Source organism: Sinocyclocheilus anshuiensis, unplaced genomic scaffold (genome assembly GCF_001515605.1).
Source record: "Sinocyclocheilus anshuiensis isolate Anshui unplaced genomic scaffold, SAMN03320099.WGS_v1.1 scaffold1809, whole genome shotgun sequence".
In the NCBI taxonomy this organism is placed as follows: Eukaryota; Metazoa; Chordata; class Actinopteri; order Cypriniformes; family Cyprinidae; genus Sinocyclocheilus; species Sinocyclocheilus anshuiensis.
In genome coordinates this window covers 354850-375610 of record NW_015538093.1, presented here as the reverse complement: position 1 = coordinate 375610, position 20761 = coordinate 354850, and the positions used below count along the sequence as shown (strand labels likewise).

At 39.0% G+C, this 20761-nt stretch overlaps 3 protein-coding genes across 5 annotated transcripts in view; 2 read left to right on the top strand and 1 right to left on the bottom strand.

Moving 5' to 3' along the window:
• The window catches only part of suox (sulfite oxidase), a 13801-nt gene extending 4551 nt beyond the window's left edge, over nt 1-9250 (top strand). For all 3 annotated transcript variants that reach the window (XM_016479703.1, XM_016479701.1, XM_016479702.1), the window contains exons 2-4: nt 5833-5899; nt 6146-6338; nt 7061-9250. In XM_016479703.1, the coding sequence (XP_016335189.1) occupies nt 5841-5899; nt 6146-6338; nt 7061-8560 (1752 nt within the window). In that variant the 5' untranslated portion in view covers nt 5833-5840 and the 3' untranslated portion in view covers nt 8561-9250. The remainder of the gene's footprint in view (nt 1-5832; nt 5900-6145; nt 6339-7060) is intronic.
• Nucleotides 9251-12801: 3551 nt separating this feature from the next.
• On the bottom strand, nt 12802-16124 carry LOC107683636 (tubulin alpha chain). Its single transcript, XM_016479704.1, has 4 exons — nt 16054-16124; nt 14336-14558; nt 14099-14247; nt 12802-13980 (listed from the first exon to the last, which is right to left on the bottom strand). Exons 1-4 carry the CDS (start codon nt 16054-16056, stop codon nt 13000-13002), a joined length of 1356 nt encoding a protein of 451 aa, XP_016335190.1. The 5' UTR covers nt 16057-16124; the 3' UTR covers nt 12802-12999.
• A 784-nt stretch (nt 16125-16908) lies between these two features.
• Nucleotides 16909-19166, top strand: LOC107683637 (tubulin alpha chain-like). The gene is made up of 4 exons (XM_016479706.1): nt 16909-16995; nt 17534-17756; nt 17845-17993; nt 18112-19166. The coding sequence occupies exons 1-4, from the start codon at nt 16993-16995 to the stop codon at nt 19090-19092; spliced, it is 1356 nt and encodes a 451-aa protein (XP_016335192.1). The 5' UTR covers nt 16909-16992; the 3' UTR covers nt 19093-19166.
• Nucleotides 19167-20761: the final 1595 nt, after the last annotated feature.

Genomic DNA, 20761 nt, shown 5'->3' with positions numbered 1-20761 from the left:
TATATATACACTTTTCCCCCATCTGTAGCTGTCATGAACAAATACAGCCCTTACCTCTTATTGATGGGAAGTATAATGTGAAGTTCAGGATCCACAGCAAAACGTCCTGATCAGCTCAGCAGAGTTCTTACCACTATGAAGCCCGTATTGGAGATTTATGAACTACATCCAGATAATGTGTTACCCTTAATAAATTACTCGGAGTCTTGATTGAAAGAAAGTTTATCGAATCACCATATACAAATGGTTTCGCTTTATTAAAACTAATAACTCATAAGCAAAAATCAAGAAAGTAACAGCGTGTATTCTTCACCCGTTTCTCGGCCCCGCAAAATCATAAAGCACTCGATTATATAGAAGAGGGCGTATACAAAATTCCTCTCCTGCAAAGCATCTATTGAAACTCTCTATTGGATAAATGCAAGTCACTCAAAACACTTGGTCATACCCTTTGTTTTGGCGGGTTGCAATTCCATTACATCATTACACTAAGCACAGCATACACACATGCGTACATCTCTAAAAAAATATATGCATAGAAGTTCAAACAAAGTTCATCTCCTATACGTTAACACAGGATGTCTGACCTTTTTGTGCTACCCACAATTATGCATCTACACTACTACAATGCAGCAACACCTTTGCAAAAATATACGAGCAAGTTTTCACACCTTAACATTTTCCATTTGTTAACTGTTAACCCAGATAGTGACACCTGCTCTCGCTTTTTGACAGGATGTCAGTTTAACCGTTTATACTTTTGGAAGCGGCGTTGGCTCTTTGAATTCTCAAACAGTCAACCTCACCTCGCAAAGTTTCCATCTTCAAATTAAACTCATTAACTTCAATAAATTGTTTAACCCTTTTCATCAACCGTTTATTTATACGTTCATGTTGTCGAATTATCCGAAGCAGTTCCTTAGCCATCAAGAGCATGTCCACGGTCTCCTGTCTGGTCGCTTCTGCTTCCCTTCTTCTCCATTTCTGCTTTCTTTTTTGCGTTCCGATGATGCCTCCTCTGCATGGAGTCTAGAAGCAGATCATTAATAGGAATCTCTAGTTTACCTTTTTGGTTTAATCTTCTAATATGTGGAGTTTGACCGGGAAATTGAATAATTTGTCCTTCAATGTCTAAATGAATTATAATAATTGGACATTAATTGCATTCTTGAACTGATTCATTAACACAAGTTCCTTATGTTATATATATTAAGTTTCCTTATGGCTATATTCCTTAGCCATCTTCAAGAATCGGCAAAAAACACATCACTTCCATCTTTATTTGACCCTCTAACTCTAGCAATCTCTATTCTAATTCTATTCTTTAAAAAAAAATTGCCCCTTTTAGATTTGCACTCTATTCATTTACTAACTGCTTGTTTTCTTTAACACTAGCTTCTCTATTCTTTTTCTATTCTATTCTATCTATTCCTTTTCTTTTTATTAGTTATACAATTAACAAAAGCAAAAAAGGCCTCTAACACTAGCTTGCTCTATTCTTTTCCCATTCTATCTGTTTTCTTTTTATTTATTATATAATAAAAAAAAAAAACTTGCTATGTGTACTGCGTTAAGCTAACTGAGACTTGTTAATAGCACTTGCTTATCATTGCTCTTTTGTTGATTTTGATTGCTTCCATTGTCCTCATTTGTAAGTCGCTTTGGATTTGTAAGTTATTACTCCACCACCTGCACGTGACGTCATTAACAACAGTCTTGTATTGTTTAACTAGCAACTAGCTGCCACCATGTTATTACAGTTTCAGGATACAGTCACAACTCGCTTTCCAATGATGCATTGTGCTATGTAGTTAATCAGCGAGTTGCAACGATGTCAGAGATGTTTCTAGCCTTTCATCAGTACTGGTGCCCAGAGAAGTTGGTTCCCTGAACCAGTACTGAAAACCGCTGCCCTACAGCATGTGTCTTGTGACTTCAGGTTAACTTCTTTTAACCTGACACAGCAGAAAATGCGAGACGTGATCGCAGTGGCCAGAGACATCCGTTTAGTGCATGTTTGCATAGAGAACAGTGGAAAAACTGTGTGCTAGCTAGTGAAAATGAAACATCCAAACTGCATTTGATATCATGAAATATGTAAACAATTTGATTCATGAACTAAATCCAGCAGAAACCAGCAGATTCCCACACAACCTGTATATCATTAGAATCACAAAGAAGTATATGAGGAGACTTTTCACATGTTCTTAAGGTAAAGTGTAAAAACAGGTTAAAGGGGCCATGATAAGATCAACGAAACATCCAGATGAATCACTTAAGGCGGGCGTACACGGTGCGATTTTTGCTGTCGTACGAGCTCGCAGGCGATTTTTTTCTCTCGGGAGAAAATCGCAGATGCTCGCATGGACATGGCTCGTACCGTGTGAGAAGAATTACGGGCCGACCCGAGACGTTACGAGCACCTCCCGTCCTCCCGATAATTTTCAATCATGTCAAAAAAAATCGGATGCTGTCGGTTTAAATTCGTGGCGTATGTGCGGTTGAACGAGACGATTTGGCGATCCATCTGAAGTTGACCAATCAGAAGATGACAAAAACCATATAGTCTATAATAATTTTAGTTTAATTATACAGTTCTATTTTTTATTTGTTATTCCGAATGTGCCAAATTTGCCATTCAGCTTTATGAATGAATATGCCTGTTGTATTTCTGGCAAAACGAGCAAAAATTCAGAAATGGCCTAGGCTACTCCCTCGAGTTCTTTATGAAGAACAGAAAGTCCACGCTTTTCTCTGCTTTTCAGCCATTCTCTTTGCCATGTCCTTTGTCTTCGTTTTTTTTTTGGACGTCACAAGCCGCCTGCCACAAAGAAAACTATTTCGTCCTCAGAATCCATATTTTTATGAATGGCGCGAAACGTAATGCTTACGTCAGAGTTTGTAAAATCGTAGTAAATTCGTGTCGTGTGTGACTGCCTCCGTACGATTTTCGGATAAACTCAATCGTGACATGTGCCAGAGCTCACGACGTTCTGACCTTCAGAATCGCACCGTGTACGCCCGCCTTTAGACTGAACAGTTATGTTTAGTAGTTGAATGGATGCTGAAAAATATCAAATATTGCAGTCTGTATTTGTCTTATTTTGTTCAAAAATATATTGTTCATATAAGCAGTGACTTGAATACGCTTGTTGATCATGTTTTTATTATTATTATTTTTTTTTAGTTTTAATTTAAAATGAATTTTGATATAACATTTTAAAAATGTCCAGTGTCTGATATCATCATAAAGAAAAGGGGTGGATCCTGAAGCGTACAGGTTGGAGATCGAGAGTCTCCCTGGTGGAGTAGTATCACTTAGTCTAAGGGGCCGTTTACACGACAACGTTTTCATCCAAAAACGGGAAACTTTTTATGTGTTTTGACTGTTCGTTTACTCGACAACGGCTTTTTGGGGACTGAAAACGCATATTTTTGAAAACGGGTTTCAAAGTGCAAGTTTTTGAAAACGGCACTGTTGTCGTTTCCGTATAAACACCCAAAACGGGAATCTTTGAAAACGGTGACGTCATGCACATGCGTAGTACGTGTTAGGTATGTAGACATGCGCAGTATGTGTCAATTTTAAAGACAAGCGCGAAAAAACATACACAACAATGGCGGAGTACATGGTACTGTTGTTGCTGCTCAAGAGTTTGCCAACGCTTCTTCAGCAAAGTGTGGATTTACTTCACCAATATTACAACCAACAGCGGAGACGCATCATATACAACATATAATCGTCACTTCTCTACAGGTACTGTTTACTAACAAGGTGACAGCGCCAACGTTACGAGCACCTCCCGTCCTCCCGATAATTTTCAATCATGTCAAAAAAAATCGGATGCTGTCGGTTTAAATTTGTGGCGTATGTGCGGTTGAACGAGACCATTTGGTGATCCATCTGAAGTTGACCAATCAGAAGATGACAAAAACCATATAGTCTATAATATTTTTAGATTAATTATACAGTTCTATTTTTTATTTGTTATTCCGAATGTGCCAAATTTGCCATTCAGCTTTATGAATGAATATGCCTGTTGTATTTCTGGCAAAACGAGCAAAAATTCAGAAATGGCCTAGGCTACTCCCTCGAGTTCTTTATGAAGAACAGAAAGTCCACGCTTTTCTCTGCTTTTCAGCCATTCTCTTTGCCATGTCCTTTGTCTTCGTTTTTTTTTTGGACGTCACAAGCCGCCTGCCACAAAGAAAACTATTTCGTCCTCAGAATCCATATTTTTATGAATGGCGCGAAACGTAATGCTTACGTCAGAGTTTGTAAAATCGTAGTAAATTCGTGTCGTGTGTGACTGCCTCCGTACGATTTTCGGATAAACTCAATCGTGACGTGCCAGAGCTCACGACGTTCCGACCTTCAGAATCGCACCGTGTACGCCCGCCTTTAGACTGAACAGTTATGTTTAGTAGTTGAATGGATGCTGAAAAATATCAAATATTGCAGTCTGTATTTGTCTTATTTTGTTCAAAAATATATTGTTCATATAAGCAGTGACTTGAATACGCTTGTTGATCATGTTTTTATTATTATTATTTTTTTTTAGTTTTAATTTAAAATGAATTTTGATATAACATTTTAAAAATGTCCAGTGTCTGATATCATCATAAAGAAAAGGGGTGGATCCTGAAGCGTACAGGTTGGAGATCGAGAGTCTCCCTGGTGGAGTAGTATCACTTAGTCTAAGGGGCCGTTTACACGACAACGTTTTCATCCAAAAACGGGAAACTTTTTATGTGTTTTGACTGTTCGTTTACTCGACAACGGCTTTTTGGGGACTGAAAACGCATATTTTTGAAAACGGGTTTCAAAGTGCAAGTTTTTGAAAACGGCACTGTTGTCGTTTCCGTATAAACACCCAAAACGGGAATCTTTGAAAACGGTGACGTCATGCACATGCGTAGTACGTGTTAGGTATGTAGACATGCGCAGTATGTGTCAATTTTAAAGACAAGCGCGAAAAAACATACACAACAATGGCGGAGTACATGGTACTGTTGTTGCTGCTCAAGAGTTTGCCAACGCTTCTTCAGCAAAGTGTGGATTTACTTCACCAATATTACAACCAACAGCGGAGACGCATCATATACAACATATAATCGTCCCTTCTCTACAGGTACTGTTTACTAACAAGGTGACAGCGCCAACTACTGGCCTGGCATACGTAATACAGCGTTTTTGGTCATTTTCGCAGATGTGTAAATGCAAATCGTTTTGAAAACGTTGTCGTGTATACATTAAACTTTTTAAAAACGCAAGGGAATAACGTTTCCGTTTTTGACTACTTCGTTGTCGTGTAAACGTAGCCTAAGTGAGCTAAAGTCTTGTTTTCCAAAACGCACCATTACAGCGACGCTTCAGTGTGCCGGGAACCGTCGTTCTAAGATGAACGAAGTCAAGCAAGGTTCATTTAAAGATTTTTCTTTTAATTTTCTTTATTGTGAACACTTTTATGTGTCGTTGACCCATCTACTTGAAAACATGAAAAACTACAATAGGGTCACTTCCCCTAAAACATATGATCATTATCAATTTGCAGTAAGCATTACTCTTTTAATGGAAAGTTGGAGGTTACGGCCTATAAACCCATACTGCAAGCAAATATCCTAATTCTCCATTAATGATGAATTTTGATGATGAATACTGATGAGTTTTCATCTACTTTCATCTCTGTGGTTATGATAAAAGGTCAAATGTAAAAGCTTATTTTATCCATTGTATAACATTTGACTGGATTCACTCTAGTCATCAAAACTTTTAGCTTTTAGACTGTCATCGTACTTTGACATTTTGTTGTTCTTTGTCTCTTTTCTCAGAAAGAGCAATGCAGCACCTAAAGCACTGCCAAGGTCTTGCTCAGGTCTTCTTTATCAGGAGTCAAAGGTAATCCTGCCATTTCATAAACCTTAAACCTTTGATCCTTATCATTTAAGCATTTCCAAATAAGATGCATGAAAGTTAATCTTTCACTTAGTCTGACTCTGAATCCCCCACATGGTACCTTGATTTAATGATTTGCTTAATGTAAATGATTGAAAAGACATGGCCAGATTCTGTGAAATGCTCTTTAAGAAACTCGAAAATGTTTGTTATAATGAAATTCTTGCTTAAACGTCTCTTAACTCTCAGTTCCAGACTTTCAAAGAGCATTATCCCGTCACTGTCCGTGTGGGATGGTCATCTGTCTTGTTGCTGGAGGAGCACTGGTGGACATGGAAGACAGAAATACTTTAATGACAGGCTGCCGAAGTTTAGATTCGCTCTGGCAGGGCTGCTGGCAGGTACTGGAGCTGTTTTAGCCTATAAGCTCCACCAAGACAAGGTGAGACACCTGATGTGTTTTCTGATTCCTAAATAATGAAAAATCTCTAAAGGTATAACCAGGGAAAGATATCTACAGCAGTGGGTGCATATACTGTAAATCTACTAAAAATAACAACAACGTCACACAACCAATGAAAATAACCTTTCCACTCAGGGTTGATTAATTTGTTGAAAATGCACAAAATAAGTCACAAAAAGGATTGCTTTGACATACTTTCTGTTTCAAACACATTTGGAAATGTGCTTCTGTTGCCAAAGGTTTGTCACATTTTCTCAGGAATAACAATAAGTTAAAAAACTAAGATGTATGTGTACATTGTCATTACTCATACTTGTTGAGAATGAGGGTGAAGATTAATCATGTTTTGCAAATATATGAGTTTTTTTTGTGCAAAACCTTCAAAAACAACGCAAGTGAACTTTAAGAAATATATTCAAATAATAATGTCATGACCCCTTTAAATTTTGTGTGTAAATAAGGATGTCAAAACAGACTGCAAAGTCAAACCCTGTCAATTATTAGTAAAGTCTTACAATATCATACAGTTTGACATAAAAGACCATTGATGTCTCACAGTCTGTAAGATCTCACCGGGCTCATATCATACAATCTGACAAGCAACAATTGTAAAGGACACAAAAATTGCAGTGTGCCTGGTGCTTTAGTTGTCATTGAGCAATCTTTTTTACATTTTTTTTATTGTGTCTATTTTTGTTCAGGTTCAGTGGGCTGCTACTTCAGCACAGTTACGGGTAACGCAGACTTCAGATCTTCCCGTTTACACCCTAGAAGAAGTCACAAAGCATTGTTCCCTTGACAGTGGTGTGTGGGTCACCTATAAAGGAGCAGTCTACGATATCACTGAATTTGTGGCCATTCACCCTGGTGGCGACAAAATACTTCTGGCTGCAGGTGGAGCTCTGGAACCGTACTGGGCATTATATGCCATTCATCAGCAAGACCATGTTCTAGAAATCCTCTCAGAGTATAAAATTGGTGTTCTTGATACAGAGAGTTACAAGAAACAAGAGAGTGCCAACCCTTTAGACCCTTACTCTGCTGAGCCAACACGTCACCCTGCTCTTCAGATCAACAGTCTGAAACCTTTCAATGCCGAACCACCCGCATCTATACTTTCGGATAATTACATCACCCCTTCAGTCATATTTTTTAAGCGTAATCATCTTCCAGTGCCCAGGGTGGATCCTGAAGCTTACAGGTTGGAGATCGAGGGTCTCCCTGGTGGAGTAGTATCACTTAGTCTAAGTGAGCTAAAGTCTCGTTTTCCAAAACACACCATTACAGCGACGCTTCAGTGCGCCGGGAACCGTCGTTCTGAGATGAACGAAGTCAAGCAAGTCAAAGGACTCAATTGGGGCATCGCCGCAATAAGCAACGCTACATGGTCAGGTGCACGTCTGCGGGATGTATTGTTGTCCTATGGCTTTGGACCAGAGGTTGCAGCGAAAGCCAAACATGTCCAGTTTGAAGGGTTAGACAGGGATGTGACTGGTACAGCATATGGTGCATCTATTCCACTGAACAACGCTGTGAGCGAAGAAGGTGATGTTCTCCTCGCGTATGAAATGAACGGCGAGGACCTCCCACCTGACCACGGCTACCCTGTCCGTGTAGTTGTACCTGGAGTTGTTGGAGCCCGCAATGTCAAATGGTTGGGGAAAATTGTTGTAAGTGACGAAGAAAGCAAGAGCCACTGGCAGCAGAATGATTACAAAGGCTTTTCTCCAGGTACTGACTGGGACACTGTGGATTTTAAATCAGCACCAGCTATCCAGGAGCTCCCCATACAGTCAGCCATCACTCACCCAGCAGAGGGAACCTCAGTAGACCGCAGTGATAGGGAGGTGACTGTAAAAGGCTATGCGTGGAGTGGGGGAGGAAGAGAGGTTGTGAGAGTGGACGTCTCGGTAGATGGAGGGAAAACGTGGCATGTAGCCAAACTTCGCACTAGTGATCAAGAACAGCACCCTGCTCCTCCTCCTCCACCTGGAAGAGCCTGGGCTTGGAAGCTGTGGGAGATAGATGTCCCAATTCCTCATAGGGCTCAGGAGCTGGAGATTGTGTGCAAAGCAGTGGACAGTAGTTACAACACGCAGCCAGACACTGTCGCTCCAATCTGGAACTTACGAGGAGTGCTAAGTAACGCGTGGCATCGAGTAAAGGTAAAAGTGAGTAAGGGTTTCAAAGACCAAAAATGAACTTTGTACGTGAACGTAAAATGCATATAAACAAAATTGTTGGAATTCTCTTTGGTGCAGGTTGGGTTGTAGCTTGCAACTGTTTTGAGCTTTTGGGTTTTTGAAAGTGCTTGAAATTATTTTGATTTTACTCTCATAACTGGCTTCATGGATTATTCCTGGTGTTCAAGACCAGGACACTTGGTCGAAACTGACTGTACCAAACAAGTTTATCATTTGTCATTCATTCCCAGGAGAAAAAAAAAGTGCACTTCAATAATGTACTTAAATTGCTTCAGTAATGTACCTAAACTTCACGCACTAATTTTGTACTTAATATACTACAAAATTATTCTCTATTACTTAAGATAATCTTAAGAAGATCTAAGCGTACTCAAATGTGATATTTTGGGACACCATGAATATGATTTAAGAATAATTTTTCGTATATTAAGTACAAAATTAGTGCGTTAAAATAGAGGACTAAGTACATTATGGAAGTGCTTTTTTTTTTTCGACTGGGTTGCTATCATGAAATCTTATGACATGTAAACCACTTGGTTCATAATTGTATACTGAACATCAACATGCTCAATGATGAAGGCTTGCATTTCCACTAACAACTGATTGTTACATAAACTGCCTACTAATAATGTCTGTTTAAGAATTGTATTCTTATATTTTATATATATATATATATATATATATATATTCAGGTGCATCTCAAAAAATTTGAATATTGTGAAAAAGTTCTTTTTTTGTAACTTATTACAAAAAGTGAAACTTTCATACTGTATATTCTAGATTCATTACATGTATAGTAAAACATTTCAAAAGTTTTTTTTTTTGTAATTTTGATGATTAGAGCTTATAGCTCATGAAAGTCAAAAATCCAGTATCTCAAAATATTAGAATAGTTACATTTGAGTTTCATTAAATGACTATCGCTACAGTATAAATTCTGGGTATCTCTTGTTCTTTGAAACTACAATAATGGGGAAGACTGCTGACTTGGCAATGGTCCAGAAGACAATCATTGACACCCTCCACAAAGAGGGTAAGTCACAGAAGGTCATTACTGAAAGGGGTGGCTGTTCACAGAGTGCTGTATCAAAGCATATTAAATGCAAAGTTGACTGGAAGGAAGAGCTTGGTTAGGAAAAGGTGCACAAGCAACAGGGATGACCGCAAGCTTGAGAATACTGTCAAGCAAAGCCGATTTAAACACTTGGTAGAGCTTCACAAGGAGTGGACTGAAGCTGGAGTCAGTGCATCAAGAGTCACCACGCACAGACGTCTTCAGGAAAAGGGCTACCAAGCCACTTCTGAAACGGAAACAACGTCAGAAGCATCTTACCTGGGCTAAAGGGAAAAAGAGCTGACTGTTGTTCAGTGCTTCAAAGTTCTCTTTTCAGATAAAAGTACATTTTGCATTTCATTTGGAAATCAAGGTCTGGAGTCTGGAGGAAGACTGGAGAGGCACAGAATCCAAGCTGCTTGAAGTCCAGTGTGAAGTTTCTGAAGTCAGTGATGATTTGGGGTGCTGTGATGTCTGCTGGTGTTGGTCCATTGTGTTTTATCAAGTCCAGAGTAAATGCGCCGTCTACCAGGAGATTTTACCAGCAGGATTGAGCACCTGCCCACATTGCCAAAGCCACTTCCAAGTGGTTTGCTGACCATGATATTACTGTTCTTGATTGGCCAGCCAACATGCCTTGCCTGAACCCCATATGGAATCAATGGGATATTTTCAAGAGAAAGATGAGAAATAGTCGATCCAACAATACAGATGAGCTGAAGGCTCAATAGTGCCTCAGCAGTGCCACAGGTGGATCGCTTCCATGCCACACCTCACTGATGCTAGAGTTTGTGCTAAACGAGCCCCAAGTATTGAGTGCATAAATGAACATACTTTAAAGTACTTGAGCTTTTCTGTTTTGCAGATCCTTTTTTTGATTGATCTTAGGAAATATTCTAATATTTTGAGATACTGGATATTTTACTTTGATGAGCTGTAAGCTCTAATCATCAAAATTAAAACAAAACAAAAACTTTAGAAATGTTTTACTTTACATGTTATGAATCTAGAATATATGAAGTTTCACTTTTTGAAGTTATAAAAAATGAACTTTTTCACGATATTCTAATTTTTTTAGATGCACCTGTATATATGTATGTATATATATGTGTGTGTGTGTGTATGCGTGTGTCATTTTTCAATTAAAATTATTCAACCCTCAGAGCCTGTATAATAATTTACAAAGCTTTTCTGAAGTTTATTTGTTTAATGACATGCTGAAAGTGATCAATATGCAATGTGATGTCAGTATATAATATTTTTGAGTTGTAGGTTTTTTTTTCCCCTTAATGCAGCTTGGTTTTAATTATTTAGCCCCTGTTTTAACATTGCTGTTCTTTACATCACTTACTGGTATCGCAAGGAACAAATTCATATTAAAACAAATTAATATTTTGTGACCTGTATAATAACACTTTCTGAGCTTCAACTGTGACATACATAAAATGAGCTCATGAATGTGCTAAAGTTGAGTTGCAAATATGGCCATACATGAGGGAATTCATGTCATCGGTCACACGGTCAAGACATCTTAATCCTAGTTTTGATTCCTAGAACATATTTTATTGTTATATCAAGCGATTATATTTTTTATACCATCACAAGCTGGCTTTGAATTAGTTTTTAAATACATAATTAAGGTGTGAAAAATTTTATTAAAAACTTTTATGAAAACATTTTATTACAAATAATTCATAATTAAAATGTTAGAATGAAAGGAAAAGTAAAGTGGCTATAGAGGCTGTTTAGTGTGGTTAAAATAGAAATGAATGCAGAACCACATTGCACTGGCTTCAACACCATGCCATTGGAAAATAGGTATACTGGACTAAAATTCGGAGTACTACAGTGCCATATCATGACAAATGTAGTTTTCCAATATTAAAATTACATTTTACAGTCCCACTTTTTTAAATACATAAGTAAAATGACATTTGACTTGCTTTATTTTTTAACCATTTAAACGTTACCATTTTAATGTTCAGTATATATTATAGGAGTATTATATTGTAAATGCAATCCTTAATACAATTTGTATTGTGAATATAATTTATATTTTGTCAATCACTACTTAGAAGTAAATACTCAAATGTGTTAAATTAATTTTGTCTTATTCTTTTGTGATATTAATTTTAGAATATGGTATACTTCATGTTAAATGTTTAAAGGTGGTGTAAGCGATTTTTCAAAAACGCTTTAGAAAACTGATTTGGGCCGACTAGCAAAACAAACTTGTAGCCAATCAGCAGTAAGGGGCGTGTCTACTCATGATGTGGAGGAGAGAGCGTTCAGTGCACAGGATGGACATTAGCGAGCCGAGCGACAGAAAGATAGAGATGGCGGATAAAAAACAAAAGAGGAAAACGTCTGCGGAACAAAAGAAGGCTTAAGGCAATAAGGCAAGAAGTAGGACCCGTGTAAATATCGGATCAGCTTTCCAGCGCTGGAGAGAACTCAAGGAGCGGAAGGCCTGCGATCGGACGCCGAGGTTGCTTTGTTTCTTCTCGATAGGTGAGTAACACCGTGTCTGCGCCACAACAGCTAAAGTCTGTCTAGTACACTGGACGCGACAAAGCGACTGTTGAAAATCATTTGAAATTTGTGTCAATACGTCATAAATAGAACGCAGCCGCAGTTTTCTGTCGGGGATTTGTCATGTAACGCCGCGCCGCATCCAGTGTAGACCATAGATATGTATATATATATATCTATGGTGTAGACAGCATCACTGATTATAATGAGTTCCATAGTATTGTGTTGCGCCGCGCCACTCACGTCCGGTGTAGACACGGTGTAATATTGGTTTTGCTTTGTTTCACAGAGCTAATCGTTGCCTGGGTTGCGTACGTATGTGTGGGGCAGAGCTATCAAAATAGGGGCGAGACCCTTTTGGGGTAGGGGCGTGTTTGTTTTGGTGATTTCAAATGTCAACATTGGCTACCAGAAATCACTTACCCCACCTTTAACTGCAGTATGTCATTAGGGGAAAAGAAAATAGACATTCTCATATGTCTATGAAGATGTCTATATATTTTGTGTGTGTATATAAAGTGAATGTTTTAATGGGGTGTCAGTGAAAGCATACGCAACTCTTGAAATGATCACTTTATTGCAGACGTCAGTAAGGTCAGTGCATAATTTTATGTGATCTACACAGACTAATTGGAGGAATCACAAAATATGACTCAATCTCAGTTGCCTACAGCATTAAATATGTGATTGACATGATCTAAAGAACAAATGTTTACTACATATTTTTTACAAACTGAATACTCACTTGACACGTCACTTGTCACCTTTAACGCCTCATTTCGTTTACATTTCTGACTAAAACTGATTAATGATGCAAAGCTGTAACTGACCTGGAGAAGAAAAAATTATCTTAATACTCCTCTCCCTCCTCTTCTCCTTCTCCCTCGACTGAATCTACACCCACCTCCTCATAATCTTTCTCCAGGGCTGCCATGTCTTCTCTAGCCTCAGAGAACTCTCCCTCCTCCATACCTTCACCTACGTACCAGTGCACAAAGGCACGCTTAGCGTACATCAGATCGAACTTATGATCAAGCCTGGCCCAAGCCTCCGCAATAGCAGTGGTGTTGCTTAGCATGCACACCGCTCGCTGCACCTTAGCCAAATCACCTCCAGGTACAACGGTAGGGGGCTGGTAGTTGATACCAACCTTGAAACCAGTTGGACACCAGTCCACAAACTGGATGGAGCGCTTGGTCTTTATGGTGGCAATAGCAGCATTTACATCTTTAGGTACAACATCACCACGGTACAACAGACAGCAAGCCATGTACTTGCCGTGACGTGGGTCACATTTGACCATCTGATTAGACGGCTCAAAGCAAGCATTAGTGATCTCAGACACTGAGAGCTGCTCATGGTAAGCTTTCTCAGCAGAGATCACAGGAGCATAAGTTGCTAAAGGAAAATGGATACGTGGATACGGCACCAAGTTGGTCTGAAACTCAGTTAAGTCAACATTCAGGGCACCGTCGAACCGTAGGGAGGCAGTAATGGAGGACACGATCTGGCTGATCAGCCTGTTAAGGTTGGTGTAAGTGGGACGCTCGATATCAAGGTTTCTACGGCAGATGTCATAGATGGCCTCATTGTCAACCATGAAAGCACAATCTGAGTGCTCGAGGGTGGTGTGGGTGGTAAGAATGGAGTTGTAGGGCTCCACCACAGCAGTAGACACCTGTGGAGCTGGGTAGATGGAGAACTCAAGCTTGGACTTCTTTCCATAATCAACAGAAAGGCGCTCCATCAGTAAAGAGGTGAAACCAGAACCAGTTCCTCCTCCAAAGCTGTGGAACACCAAGAAGCCCTGAAGTCCAGTGCACTGGTCAGCCTATGAAGAGAGGGAATGGAAAGAAACAGTTATCAAGTCTACCATATTTAATATTGAGTTAAAACCTAAACAAATGTTAAATGTAAACAGGCTGACTGCGATTACAAGGATGGCTTACCAGTTTGCGAACCCTGTCAAGAACCAGATCAATGATCTCTTTGCCAATAGTGTAATGGCCACGAGCGTAGTTGTTAGCTGCATCCTCCTTTCCGGTGATCAGCTGCTCAGGGTGGAAAAGCTGACGGTAAGTTCCGGTGCGAACCTCATCTGAACCGCAAAAAAGAGTGTGGAGAGAATGAAAGCTGTGAAGCTTGTGGATTAACAATAAGAGACGACTAATCAGGCAATTACTGACCAATCACAGTGGGCTCCAGATCTACAAACACTGCCCTGGGAACATGCTTGCCAGCTCCTGTCTCACTGAAAAAAGTGTTGAAGGAGTCATCCCCTCCACCAATAGTCTTATCACTGGGCATCTGTCCATCCGGCTGAATCCCATGCTCAAGGCAGTAAAGTTCCCAGCAGGCGTTGCCAATCTGGACACCGGCTTGACCCACATGGATGGAAATACACTCACGCTGTTGTGGAAAAGGAAAATAAATGACTCTGTCATAAACATTTATCCTGAAAATTAGGATAATTACCAGTACTGAGACACAATGAGGCTTTATAAAATGTAATTTTCAAATGATATATTTGATTACACACCATATTTAATTCAAATTCATATGAATTTTCTAACAAAACATGTTATTAGGTAAACATTGTAAGTGGTGCTATGACACCCGTAACTATAAAAATATGAGACCAACACCATTTTCAGATGTGTAATTATCCAAGCTAGGCAACAATGGCATGCAATGTGAAATGCCAGACGATATAAAATAGCTTGCCCCACATGAATGGAAATACACTCACACTGCTTTAAAGAAGAAAAGCAAGAGCTTTATTATATAATAGTTGCAGCCTTATATCATTTTGACTTACTACGTGTTTTTAAGATAGAAATGCACATACTTTGCAAATGTAAATTGGGTGTTGAAATAAATTTGACATAACATGCAATTCTTTGCTTTAGGTATAAGACTGAATATGGCCACAGAGGCAAGAGCAACCATGGATGCCACCTGCCTCCTCCTCTCCTATTTGAAAAGCTCAAGCTCCACCCAGCTGTTCCCTATTTCTTGCCTGGCAACATGGGTTTAAGCCATTTTACCAAATTGCAGCACTATGTTTCAATCTACAGTCTATGCAATATAAATTCAATACCAAGGCTTATTATTCTGGGTTTATACATAATTTCTTTGCTGATGGGAATAACTGAATTTGTTTAAAGCACTGTTGAATACTGTTTCTATAGGCTACAGCATATGTTTCCTGGGTTTAGCTGGTCAGAGTAGATTATTTATTTGGAGTAGTGCATTTAATGCGATTATGACTGTCTGCATATGCTGCAGTGTGCACTCACTGCTATGCCTTTATGTTGAAATTTCACAAAACAATAAACGATTCCTATAAGCAAGGATAGTTCTAAACAAAACCAAACGTCTTTAGTCCAAGCATAAATAAATACATGTCCTGGTGAATTAAACCTCTGTTAAGTAAGACAATCAATGGATTTGACCGTCAAAAGGTCTAATATATTTAAGACGTAGCCTATTTGACCACAATTGTGTATTATACATTGTATAGGTGTTTTAATATTGTAGCCTATCGCCGTGTTTAAATAATCATCTTCACTTCGACGTAAAATATTATCAGTCATCTGATTGAGTCACGCCAAATAAATACCTAGATTGAAAACTGAAAATCACAAAGAGCATAACAGTTCATCAGCATCTAACAGACGAAAAGCGGTCACACATCCCGATACAAAATAGCAGAGTCAACAATATTCACGAGAATATTCAGCAGGAATATATCGAGCAGATGCAGTTTATTAAAGCGATGGCACAGGTGTACAGATTCCCTCTGTAACCTGCCTCATAATTACAATGTACACAAGATTTAGCAAATGCTTTCTTTAAAATAATATAGCCTAAAATGTAATAATACAGCTAGTCAGCTACTCACCATTTTCGTATGCTTTGGAATAATCTGGAAACAATATTTTGCTGTACTGCGTTACTGTTGTCGACGGCGAAGAGTCGATAGTAACTGCGTAACTGCGCGCAATCCTCGAGTCGAACCGCTTTTATAGCGCGACAGAGCGTCAGGATATGTGACCTACTAGGCTACAACACTTGTTTCATTCAGGCTTTCTGCATGCCGTTGATTTATGCATAATCTCTGGGGATAATTTTAAATAATTATTACTTTATAGAATTCCCAGCGCATTTTATGTAGGCTACACTTTAAAAATGAAATAAAAGCGCTATAGCTATGACACTGAGTCAGTCAGTTCAAGTTCTCTTTCAAAATCAGAAAGATTTATTTTACATTCTACAGTATAAATGGTGCTTGTTGAACAGTTTCTGGTAGTCTGCAGCATTGTGACGTCATCTACTGCAGCAGAGACGGGCGGTGGCCCTGGTGCGTTTAGATTGGCCCTAGAAATATATTCTAGGCAGTTTATTAGGTTTTAAAACACATGTTTGCATGGATCAGAATGATAAGGTGCAGCTGTATCAAAGCATCTAAGACGCGTCTATTGTTGTGTAACTATCGGTCTGTTCTGAATGTGTTATAAGAATTGTGTTAAGTAGGTTTATTTAAAAAACCAACACGAATGACATAATATTCAAATATAATTTTAAATGATTTTTAGGATGCCGGTTTAATTCAGTCTAATAATATTACACGAATGCCACTTTGTGTGATGTTTGTAATCTAGCTTATAGTTTCTGTGCATTGTACTGTATTTTGTTTGGAGTGTTTTCAGAAGATGTATTTGGTTGTTCATAAGCTGAGCCACTCCCTCCTGCAGCTTGCTCTGTCATAGCGACATCTCCATCTTCTCTGCAGTGAGATCAGCACATATCAGCGTCTGCAGCAGCTGGGAAAAACGACAAAATGGTAAGTGAATACTTTAATTTCTCTGTTAATTTTCTGCCTTATAATGTTCATCTTATTTGGCTGTTTTGCACTTTAATCAGAGGGTTTTGCACAGTTCTTGTAACTTGTTGCTAGTGTTAGGAGTCAGAGAAGCATGATGAGCTGTCTATTATTCATAAGACAACATTTCTGGTTTGAGAGCCTAAAAAGCTACAGCTACAGCTAAATAGCTATGTTATATATTTTTCAAAAACGGATTTTGCAGTTTTTGAAATATAACGGTATTTGCACATTGCATGCCATTGTTGCCTAGCTTGGATAATTACACATCTGAAAATGGTGTTGGTCTCATATTTTTAGAGTTTCATGTTTCATAGCACAACTTTTCTACGTTTGTTAGAAAATTAATATGAATTTGAATTCAATGTGGTGTGTAATCAAATATATCATTTGAAAATGACATTTTATAAAGCTTCATTGTGTCTCAGTACTGGTAATTATCCTAATTTTCAGGATAAATGTTTATGACAGAGTCATTTATTTTCCTTTTCCACAACAGCGTGAGTGTATTTCCATCCATGTGGGTCAAGCCGGTGTCCAGATTGGCAACGCCTGCTGGGAACTTTACTGCCTTGAGCATGGGATTCAGCCGGATGGACAGATGCCCAGTGATAAGACCATTGGTGGAGGGGATGACTCCTTCAACACTTTTTTCAGTGAGACAGGAGCTGGCAAGCATGTTCCCAGGGCAGTGTTTGTAGATCTGGAGCCCACTGTGATTGGTCAGTAATTGCCTGATTAGTCGTCTCTTATTGTTAATCCACAAGCTTCACAGCTTTCATTCTCTCCACACTCTTTTTTGCGGTTCAGATGAGGTTCGCACCGGAACTTACCGTCAGCTTTTCCACCCTGAGCAGCTGATCACCGGAAAGGAGGATGCAGCTAACAACTACGCTCGTGGCCATTACACTATTGGCAAAGAGATCATTGATCTGGTTCTTGATAGGGTTCGCAAACTGGTAAGCCATCCTTGTAATCGCAGTCAGCCTGTTTACATTTAACATTTGTTTAGGTTTTAACTCAATATTAAATATGGTAGACTTGATAACTGTTTCTTTCCATTCCCTCTCTTCATAGGCTGACCAGTGCACTGGACTTCAGGGCTTCTTGGTGTTCCACAGCTTTGGAGGAGGAACTGGTTCTGGTTTCACCTCTTTACTGATGGAGCGCCTTTCTGTTGATTATGGAAAGAAGTCCAAGCTTGAGTTCTCCATCTACCCAGCTCCACAGGTGTCTACTGCTGTGGTGGAGCCCTACAACTCCATTCTTACCACCCACACCACCCTCGAGCACTCAGACTGTGCTTTCATGGTCGACAATGAGGCCATCTATGACATCTGCCGTAGAAACCTTGATATCGAGCGTCCCACTTACACCAACCTTAACAGATTGATAGGTCAGATCGTGTCCTCCATTACTGCCTCCCTACGGTTCGACGGTGCCTTGAATGTTGACTTAACTGAGTTTCAGACCAATTTGGTGCCGTATCCACGTATCCATTTTCCTTTAGCAACTTACGCTCCTGTGATCTCTGCTGAGAAAGCTTACCATGAGCAGCTCTCAGTGTCTGAGATCACTAATGCTTGCTTTGAGCCGTCTAATCAGATGGTCAAATGTGACCCACGTCACGGCAAGTACATGGCTTGCTGTCTGTTGTACCGTGGTGATGTTGTACCTAAAGATGTAAATGCTGCTATTGCCACCATAAAGACCAAGCGCTCCATCCAGTTTGTGGACTGGTGTCCAACTGGTTTCAAGGTTGGTATCAACTACCAGCCCCCTACCGTTGTACCTGGAGGTGATTTGGCTAAGGTGCAGCGAGCGGTGTGCATGCTAAGCAACACCACTGCTATTGCGGAGGCTTGGGCCAGGCTTGATCATAAGTTCGATCTGATGTACGCTAAGCGTGCCTTTGTGCACTGGTACGTAGGTGAAGGTATGGAGGAGGGAGAGTTCTCTGAGGCTAGAGAAGACATGGCAGCCCTGGAGAAAGATTATGAGGAGGTGGGTGTAGATTCAGTCGAGGGAGAAGGAGAAGAGGAGGGAGAGGAGTATTAGATTTCCTTCATTGTCATGCCTTCTCCAGAATGAAAACAAATAGCAGGTAGCCTTTAGACTGAATAATTTCACAAGCTTTAAAAATGGCAACATAATGTTCTGCCTACTTGGTGTTAGCTTGAATGTGTGTAATTTGCTGACAAATGTTACAACGAAAGCTAATCATGCATATTCTGTGTGCTTTTGTTTGTTTGTTTGTTTGTTTAAGGAACTCAATAAAAACCTTAAAATGAACATTCATATGCTTTTGATCATGTTTTGAATAAATTTAAGGGGACTTCAACAGTTAACTGACCTTTTGTTTTTCCTTGATCTTTGAAAACAGTTTGATTTACTACGTAGAAAAATGAACTTCCAAAACATCCTCCTGTTTTTCAGTTGGTCTTAACTAATGACAAAAGTAACATTTGGGAAAGTCTGCATGTCAAACTTTTGTGAATGACAAATGTTTTCGTTTCCAAATCAAATAATGCAGGAGTTTATTATCTTTTTAAAAGCACAATTTTGACCAAAAATATGCTAATTGTGTGAAGACTCCTAAAAATGTATATAACTATAATTAATACTACAATGAATGAATTGGAAATTATTTGTAATTTTAGGTACAATTTATGCTACTCAAGGTATTATAATGACTAATAATTATTTTCACTTTTTTTGTACTTTTTAGTAAAGTTATTGTGCAGGTATGTATATTGATTGATTGATTTATGTGGTACTGATGTAAAAGCACATCACAGACAAATTTGACATTGTTACATTTGAAATATTGGAATATCATAAACATTCCCAATCTTCACATAATCCATGCATATGTTAAATGTTTTTGTTGCTAACAGACTTTTCTTAGAAACTCCAATTAAATGTGTCAGGTAGTGACAATTATTAAAACTATGTAGAGACAATGAAAGAAAGATATTTAAAAGGGGTCATGACATGAGAAATCAATTTTGCCTTGGTTTTTGGCATATAAGAAGCCTTTGTACCATTAAAACATCCTGCAAGTTTCATAGCTTAAAATGTCCTCCTCATTATAAACAAAGCATTTATTTAATCAAGCTCCAAAAATGTCTCGTTTGGATCTGAGGGGCAAGATGACGTCACGGGGGCACAAATATTTACATAAACACTGCCTCCAGAGCAAGACATCGATGAATAGTCATCTTCTCACCATAGGCCCCGCCCACTGGCATCCAGTCGCTAACGGCTGACTCAATTACGCTTAAAGGGTTAGTTCACCCAAAAATGAAAATTTGCCCATAAATTACTCCCCCTCAAGTCATCGTAGGTGTATATGACTTTCTTCTTTCAGACGAATCCAGTCGGAGTTATATTAAAAATTGTCTTTGATCTTTCAAGCTGTTTAATGCCACTCAGCGGGTGTTGCATGCATCAGTCCAAAAGAAGTTAAATAAAAAGCGCCCATCCATTAAAAAAAAGTGTCTCACACGGCTCCGGGGGGTGAACAAAGGCCTCCTGTAGTGAATCAATGCGTTTTTGTAAGAAAAATATCCATATTCAAATGTAATAATCACTTTAATGTAGCTTGTGCCAACAGTTGTACACGGAAGCAGCTCCGGGCGGATGACGTATGAGTTCATTTTTGGGTGAACTATCCCTTTAAAGGGTCATATGATGTTGCTAAAAAGAATATTATTTGGTGTAATGA

Excerpts from the sequence above, each read along its gene's own strand:
- LOC107683636 (XM_016479704.1), bottom strand. Across the intron at positions 14,248-14,335 it reads TCTGGAGCCCACTGTGATTG|ATGAGGTTCGCACCGGAACT; the intron begins GTCAGTAATTGC and ends TTTGCGGTTCAG. Across the intron at positions 13,981-14,098 it reads TTGACAGGGTTCGCAAACTG|GCTGACCAGTGCACTGGACT; the intron begins GTAAGCCATCCT and ends CTCTCTTCATAG.
- LOC107683637 (XM_016479706.1), top strand. Across the intron at positions 17,757-17,844 it reads TCTGGAGCCCACTGTGATTG|ATGAGGTTCGCACCGGAACT; the intron begins GTCAGTAATTGC and ends TTTGCGGTTCAG. Across the intron at positions 17,994-18,111 it reads TTGATAGGGTTCGCAAACTG|GCTGACCAGTGCACTGGACT; the intron begins GTAAGCCATCCT and ends CTCTCTTCATAG.